The 9,079-nt window shown below is 40.3% G+C and overlaps 1 protein-coding gene across 1 annotated transcript in view; it reads left to right on the forward strand.

The window, feature by feature from the left end:
* The window catches only part of cntn6 (contactin 6), a 50,211-nt gene extending 43,061 nt beyond the window's left edge, over nucleotides 1-7,150 (forward strand). The window contains exons 20-22 of the mRNA XM_084543427.1: nucleotides 5,519-5,631; nucleotides 6,518-6,686; nucleotides 6,906-7,150. Of these exons, the coding sequence (XP_084399553.1) occupies nucleotides 5,519-5,631; nucleotides 6,518-6,686; nucleotides 6,906-6,991 (368 nt within the window). The 3' untranslated portion in view covers nucleotides 6,992-7,150. The remainder of the gene's footprint in view (nucleotides 1-5,518; nucleotides 5,632-6,517; nucleotides 6,687-6,905) is intronic.
* The last annotated feature ends 1,929 nt before the right edge of the window (nucleotides 7,151-9,079 follow it).

Below are 9,079 nucleotides of genomic sequence, written 5' to 3' on the forward strand. Positions count from 1 at the left end.
CCTCAGTTTTCTTCATAAAACAAGTTACGGGGTCAGCTCCATTTTTCACTGCAAAGGATTTCATTGCTCAGACACTTCCACTAACTCCATTCAGTGTTTACATACACACTGGTCATATTTCACATGTTTGTAATTCTTCTAATTACACTCGGTCAAACGGTTTAGTGAATTAAGGGTTTTCACCTTTTGTAAATTGTAAAACTATGTGCAGTTTTGATAATCATAGCTGGTGCAAACACCAAAACTGCATCATGTCTACAACAAGAGAAAGTATAAATGAGAAGAGAATCTAAAATGTCAAGTAATAAGGACAAACCTGCAGTCGTTTATTGCTGAAGGTTTATTTAAGCTACGTACCTTACCTAAGATCTGCACTTTTATCATATTGCAATATTCTCCAGGTTAAAATAGAGCGTGTAAGGCCTCTGAGGGAGGGATACCCTTTATATTCATACACTTGTTTGATATGACTACATTCAATTTCAACACCACTGAAGTCTGATTAAAAAGCGGAACGTTTGGCAGTTCTGTGCGTTTTACAAAACTGAAGTTTCCCGTGATAGTGAAAACAAAACCCAGCTGTGTGAGATGGAATCATTACCAGGCAGGTCCGTCGTTTTTCAGCTCTGTCTTCAAACAATATTAAGGCGTCTGCGTCACAGTAACACTTAATCATCCTGTCCATACTCAGATGGTGGAGATAATATACGGTCTTCCTTTCACTCAAAAACACATCCAAGAAAAGCTCCAGTTCTCCAAATGACACCAATTTCTTCTCACTTCAGAGCCTGTTAGTACATGCTTCCTTTTCATTATCCCTGCACTGCAGCCAGAGACGGTACTGTAACTCTTAACCCACTGACGCCTCGTAGCGGCTTCAAATTAAATATATTTTTTAAACAAAAATGAAAATGGGAAGATAGATCTGGCAGATATGTTATAGTCACAGGTAGATTATATGAAACTCCAGTTATTCTAGCTAATGTATATGCACCCACTTGGGATGACCATGCTTTTTTCTCAAACTTTTTTTCCCGTCTGCCAGACATGGACACACATTACCTTATCTTGGCAGGAGATATGAACTGTGCTCTTTCCAGTTTGGATCGCAGCTCTCCTAGAGTCATATCTCCAACCAGGTCTGCCCAGACTATTGAATTATTTCTCCACTCGTACGGTGTTTCAGATGTTTGGCGTTTCAACAATCCCACCTCTAGGTGTTATTCTTTCTTTTCACACGTTCACAAGACATATTCACGAATAGACTATTTTTTCATCGATAATCGTTTCCTTCCTATAGTCAGTAAATGTGAATATAATGCTATAGTTATCTCTGACCACGCTCCAATGTTGATGACACTACAGATACCCGTCTCACAAGTCACATACCGCCCATGGCGTCTAAATAGTTTATGGCTTGCTGATGAATGTTTTGTTCAATTTATCTCATCTGAAATAGTTACATTTTTGGAACACAATCAAACACCAGGCATGCCGTTCTCAACAATATGGGAATCCATGAAAGCATATTTAAGGGGACAAATGATCTCATATTGCGCCCAAAAGAAAAAGAGTGAAATGGCACGGCTTAAGACACTAACGGATGATATATTACATATAGACACAACACTTGCGCAAGCCCCATCATCAGATTTGTATAAACAAAGATTGATACTTCAAACAGAATTCAATCTCCTTTCAACCAAACATATATCAAACCTCCTCAATAGGACACACCACAGAACCTATGAACATGGAGAGAAGATAGGCAGAATCCTTGCACACCAACTGCGCCAAAAAGCTGCAGCTCAGTCTATATCTGAAATAACAGATGAGTTTGGCACCAAACATATAAATCACTCTAAAATTAACCAGGTATTTCATCAGTTTTATTCAAAACTATACACTTCAGAGTCACATAAAGATGAATGCCTGTTCAAGTCTTTTTTTGATAATTTAGAAATCCCCTTAGTGGGTGACCAAATGGCTTCTGAACTGGAAAAAGCATTCACAGAGGAAGAATTTCATTCTGCTGTTAAATCTATGCAAAATGGTAAATGTCCAGGACCAGATGGATTTCCTAGTGAATTCTTTAAAAAATTTGCTAGAAAATTAGCCCCTCTGTTGCTCTCTACATATAAAGAATCATCTACATCTGGCTCACTCCCTCCTACTATGCGTCAGGCTGTTATATCCCTTATTCTTAAAAAAGAGAAAAACCCAGTAGAATGCGGCTCATATCGTCCCATTTCTCTGTTAAATGTTGACAGTAAAATACTTTCAAAAATGCTAGCTCTACGACTGGAAAAAGTACTTCCCTCATTGATCTCAGATGATCAGACAGGATTTATTAAACATAGACAAATATCTTCTAATATACGTAGATTAATTAATATTCTTTATGATCCCACTCCACCCAAAGGCAAAGAGGTATTAATATCCCTAGATGCAGAAAAAGCCTTTGATAGGGTGGAGTGGGATTACCTGTTTTATACATTGAAATGCTTTGGTTTTGGACCAAAATTTATACACTGGATTGAGACACTTTATTCTCTACCTATGGCAGCTGTTCGGACTAATAACAACTTGTCTGCTTTTTTTGATCTACAGCGTGGCACTAGACAGGGCTGTCCCTTGTCACCCCTGCTATTCGCCCTAACAATAGAACCGCTAGCTATAGCACTGCGTAACAGCGCTGATATCAAGGGCATAATGAGAGGAGGGGCTGAGCATAAAGTGTCGTTATATGCTGATGACATGTTAGTATATATGACTGACCCCATGACCTGTTTGCCAAAGATGTTTGATTTGTTAAATTCCTTTGGCAAGATCTCAGGATATAAAATCAATGTGCAGAAAAGTGAGCTTATGTGTATTGACCCTAATTACCAGCTCACTACAATCCAGTCCCTGCAAGTTAAAATATGCACTAACAAATTTAAATATTTAGGTATTTGGATAACCCGAAAGTTTAAAGATCTTTATGACGCCAATTTCCCTCCACTTTTAAATTGCTTAAAAAAAGATTTAGATTGTTGGAATCTCCTTCCCTTGTCGCTAGGGGGGAGAATAAATGTTATCAAAATGAATATTATGCCCCGATTTTTGTTTCTTTTCCAGTGTATCCCCATCTTCTTAACAAAATCTTTTTTCATAAATATAGATAAACTTTTTCCGGTTTTATTTGGAATGGTAAAAACCCGCGTATACGTAGGGAAATTCTGCAATGTCACCGATTACATGGTGGGCTTTCCCTACCCAATTTTCAGTACTATTATTGGTCTGCCAACATTAAAAACATAATGCACTGGATTCAATTTTCTAGAGTTGAAGACCCAGGTCCCAAGTGGCTAGAGCTTGAGCGTGCATCCTGCACACAAACATCTTTACATGCACTAGCCTGTTCTAAAATACCCTTTCCAGAATCCATATCAACATACTGCATAAATCCAGTGGTGAGGCACTCCCTCAAGATATGGATACAGTTCAGACGGGCTTTTTCTTTAACTGAGATGTCCATGGATACCCCTTTGGTGGGAAATAACATGTTTACTCCCTCCATAACTGATGATGCTTTTAAAATATGGACTGAAAAGGGACTGAAAACAGTCAAAGACGTATATATAGGTGGCACCTTTGCAAGTTTTGAACATTTGAGAACACATTTTGACATTCCTAACTCACATTTTTTTAGATATTTACAACTTCGTAGTTTTGTTTCCGCAAATGTTCCATCTTTTCCTTTGATACCACCAGATTCCCTTTTAGACAAAATACTTAAGATGCCCCTTTGGCTTGGGGAGGTTGTTGGTAGGTTGTACTCTATACTCAACATGGATAATTTGAAACCATTAACAACATTAAAACATCAGTGGGAGGAAGAACTGGACACAGAGATATCAGATGAGCTATGGCAGGCCGTTCTCAATAACATACATTCATCTTCTATCTGCCTACGACATACCATTATCCAGTTTAAAGTTACTCATCGTTTACATTGGTCAAAAGCAAAGTTGGCTAGAATTGCACCAGATATTGACCCAGAGTGTGATCGGTGTAATACAGAGCCAGGCACTCTGTCACATATGTTCTGGAGCTGTCCTAAACTGTCTGAGTTTTGGGAGTTGATTTTTGCTTTTCTTTCTAGAGCATTGCATACTCATATTGACCCATCACCGATCATTGCCATTTTTGGAGTAGTACCACAAGAACTTGGCATAGGCAAACGGGATAAAACAGTGATAGCATTTGTAACTCTCTTGGCCAGACGCATTATTTTATTGAAATGGAAGGATAAGTCTCCACCTGTATTTAAACACTGGATTAACGATGTTATGCACTATTTAACACTTGAGCAAATTCGTTATAATTTGCAGGGTAATAACACTAAATTCAGTAATATCTGGCAACCTGTTCTTACATTGATTGAACAAATGGACTCTAATGACATTGTATGATGTGATTGTTGTTTTCCTCCCCCCTTTTTGTTATCTACATAATATGCCAATATGTATGTTGTGACTTGATGCATCTCCTTCCGTATGCTGTGATTTTGATGCATCCCTCCCCCTTTTTTTTTTTTTCCCTTTATACTAGTGGTGCGATGTGGGTGGGTGGGTTCTGGGTTGTTATGTGTTTGTTATTTGTTGTATGTTAAAATACAATAAAAAGACTTTGATCAAAAAAAAAAAATGAAAATGGGAATTTTGGTCACTATCACTTCCATTAAAAGCACATTAGGAAGTAATTTCTTACACTGACACCTTTTAGAAACAAACAAAAAAAACACACAAAGTATCTTTATTGATCAATCTCTTCCAAACATATAACTAATTTGTATAAAAAGTAATAAAAAAGTGGTGGTAGTAGTAGTAGTGGTAGTAATGGTGTATTTTTTAGTAATAATGGTAATGGTAGTAGTGGTAGTGGTAGTAGTGATAGTAGTAGTGGTGGTGGCAGTAGTAGTAGTGGTGTAGTGGTAGTAACAGTGGTAGTAGTAGTAGAAGTAGTGTATTGGTAGTAGTTGTGGTAGTAATAGTAGTGGTAGCAGTGTAGTGGTAGAAGTAGTGATAGTAGTAGTGGTGGTAGTAATAGTAGTAGTGGTAGTCATACTATTTTTTATTGTAATCTTTAATGCAAATTATTTTCATCTTCTCATTGTATTATGTGTTGTATTACGTGTGATATTGTGTGTTGTATTGCGTGTTGTATTGTGTCATGTGTTTCTATTTCCTATTGCTGAATGCAGGTTAGACCAGCACTGATGCTGTATTAGATGTGATGCTGTAAAGTCTTCAGGGTGAACCTTTCATTTCACCCTCATTAGTGGTCTTTTCACACTCTTAAATCAAAGGGGAACAAAAGAGCACAACAGTTTCTATTTGTCTCGACCTGTTTTTCTCCTGTGTGTCCTCCAAGGTTAAAGAGTGTCTCATTTAGAATTTGTGGAGAATACCACCGATGCCGTTGCTTCGTTACGTTCATTTGTGTCCTTTGTGTGATCGCATGCATGCTGCAGCGCCGAGTCAGCCCCCCGGGAACATCGAGTGGAACCTCACCAACTCCAAGATCTTTCTAAACTGGGAACACGTCAAGGCGATGGAGAATGAGTCCGAGGTGACGGGATACAAGGTGAGGTTGTCAGAGCAACAGCAGAAAGTCCAGAACTGTGGAAACAGACAGAGCCCCGGCAGCTGCCATCCTAATATATGGCCCTTCTGGCTGCAGTGGAAAGATAGACCTCAGCACTCCAGTGTTACATTATGGATTGGCCCTGTCTGGCCTTTTAAAATTAAAAGATCTGTTGCAGGTGATAAAACGAAAGGCGTCGTGGCACACGGGGAATTCAGCCCCTTCTAACCACCACAACAATGAATCATATTTGATCCACCACTTTGCATACTTTGTTTGGAGAAACACTGTTTCTGATAATGCCTTCCACACATTATATATATATATATATATATATATATAAAGATATATTTATCCTCCAGAGATATGCAGCCCTGCTCATTTAATGATAAGTCTTTTGTGGAGCTCTGTTGTAAGCGAGCGTGCGGCGCTTGCAGACGCGACTGTTTTAATAATGTGGACGAGGCAACACTCTGAATTAAGAGCGAACCTTACTTTCGTATTTTTCATCTTTCTAAAAATCCACATTTGCAGTTTGGCTTTTGAAGCTCGGAATTACACGTGTTTTGTTGCGTTTTGATCAAGAGGAAATTCCATAAACTGAATTCGTGCAAAGAACATTTGAGGCCTTGTGTTGAAGTGGCCTCGTCCCACCGTCGGGGCCAAAATCGGCGCCTTGCATGCCCTTTTCAATTTATTACCTCTGCGTAACCGATGTCTGGCCGCGGCCTCTTCTCTCAATCCGGTGGATTTTGATTTGTTTTTCCCGCACAGATAATGTAATACGTGGAATTAAATCGTACGTCTTTCCACTGAGAGGTCGTAAAGGTTTAATTTTTGCTGAAGAATTAGATTTTCAAGCCAGGGGATGCGTGCTGTCCTTCAGGTTGTGTACCGGCAGAACTGGAACGGCAGGACTACTGTGCTGGAGACCAATAAGACCAGCGTGGGGCTGCAGATGCCTGCCGGAGAAGACTACCTCATCGAGATCAAAGCTCTGACCGAAGGGGGTGACGGCGCCAGCAGTGGTCCCATCCACATACCAAAGATGTCCAGTAAGTCTCAAACGCTCCCCAGCATGCAATTGATCAGAGATGGAATTAGAAGCACCGGGATGGGGGCACTCTGTGTGACTGATACCGTTTATCATCTTCAACGTAGCTTGAACAAGGCCTTCACAATACATTCTCACTATTCATTATCTGTAAGATTTAAACAGGATATAGCTGTATTTTATGCACTGTATTGCTAACCCTTTTTTCCTTTCTTCCCAGGTCTCAACTCAAATGGATGTGTGTGTTCAGTGCCTGTTCAGATGAGCTGTTTTATGTTTTTTATCTTTTCTATGTTCATTTTGTAGCTTCTGATGCATTTATAACGTGCTCTGGACGTTAGAATGGATGTAGTCTCTGATCGATTTTCCTCTACATGTCCGACTTGTGGAACGAGCTGCAGCAACTTTTCATTCCCGGCTACAGCGGAGAATAATGGGACCGCTCTGACGCGGCGTCAAACGCCCACTCGATGCATGCATTTGACAAACACGGTGAAATGACTTTGACCTGAGCACAGGTTCATCCCCCGGTTTCTCCATTTGGCTTCCGAGGATTTCCTTCGGCTGTTGTGCAAAACAAACCAAACTGTGAACTCAACATGCAGTTTGAAAACGAACATTAGATTAGATTAGAAAGACTTTATTGTCCCAGTTTGGGCAATTTCATTTGCAACAGCAGTCGACAACCAAATTCATACCATAAAGCAGTACAGTACAATACATAGAAACATAGATATAAATAATACATTATTGTCTAATCTAATCTAATCTAATGCACAGATACAAGTACAGGCTGTCCGAAGGTCAACATGCATGTTAGTGAGTCCCCATTCAGACCTTGCATTAACATCCGTCCCGGGCAATCTGATCACAAGTTGCCAGCTTTAAGTCCTGTATGTGTCCTGGTTGAGTTCACACCTGTTTAAGTTGGCCACTTATTATCAGATCGCCCAGGACTGATGTTCATCCAAGGTCTGTAGAGGTCTGAGAAGAGCTTCTAACAGGCCACTTAGTAACGTAGGCTCAATTTCTAATTATTAGCTTGCAGTTTGTAAAATATTGTGCCTAATATTCCGCAACCCACACCTGCATCACAGTTTCTCTGGCCCTGCTCAGACCGAGTATTAACCTGCGCCCTGAGTGATCTGATCGTGACTATCCAGCGTTAAGCGCGCGTGTTCACACCTGGCGTCAAAATGTCCCCGCATGCGTCTCAAGCCACTGCTTGAGATCTGATCTCTGCATGTGAATAAACACATATTTGGGGTGCGGCGGGGATTTTGTGCAAACAGCTGCTGCATCGAAACAGCGACGCTCCACCTGCTGCTGTTTGAGAACCACAAGCAGCGGTGCTTGCCGTTGTGGGTTATAATGAGCTGTAAAGTCTCTCTCACTCGCTGAGAACACACATGTTAAGTTATTATGTTTGATTTATCTCCATCCCTGTTGACCCACACGAAGCTCAGGCGATGAGAACTACTGGTCATTATCGGGAAAATCTGTGCTTGGGGGAACTGCCCTTATCCCGTTTATATTCAGTCATTTCATTTATTAGTTTGTTCTTGTTTAGATTTATTTATTATCTAGTTAACAGCTACAGGGAGAGAATATTTTAAAAGGATCTTATTACTAATGAACACTACACTTATGGGGCTTCTGCCTTTTCAGGCGTTCATTCATAATAGCGGCTGTGTTTGTGTGTTTGTGTGTGGGTTGTTTTTCTGAGTGAATGAGTTAGAACTGTGCTAATGCAACAGGACATCAGCTGAGTAGGCGGTCTGTCACAGAAGCGCTCCGGATCACCTCCAAATGTGGTCTGAGATCGGATCTCAAATGCGTCCTCAATGCCCTTGAGTGTGTTCACACATAGACTGTATATAAATATGGACGATGCATCCCCACTTCCTTGCACTGGCCAAACTGATGCCATTTTCCCCGGGATACGGGCGCCGCCATCTTGTGACTTTGCAGCCCGAGTCTGCACAGTACCGCCCGAGAGTGGAGTCATGTGGCGGCGCGATATCGATGCCCCGCCCACACCTCCTCCAGACTCACTCGCGTTTTCATTTAATTAATACTACGCACTGTTCTACCACCACCAGTTACAAAGAAATGTTGGATTATACACAGAACTTATTTATTTATCTTTTCCAACTCTCACTTTACGAAGCGTTTTGCATGGCAATTGGTAGTTGCCATTATGTCACATTAACTAACTAACTAACTAAAACAAAAGAATTGACACTTGAACATGCATCAATATTATATTAACTACCTAAAATGACGGAAACCATCCTTGAAAAAAAAAAAAAAATGATGTGTATTTTAGTGTTTTAATTGAATCCAAGTCCCACCCACTAACATGGAGAGGGTGGAGCTTAAGACCTATACTGC

Source organism: Chelon labrosus, assembly GCF_963514085.1.
Source record: "Chelon labrosus genome assembly, chromosome: 4".
Taxonomy (NCBI): domain Eukaryota; kingdom Metazoa; phylum Chordata; class Actinopteri; order Mugiliformes; family Mugilidae; genus Chelon; species Chelon labrosus.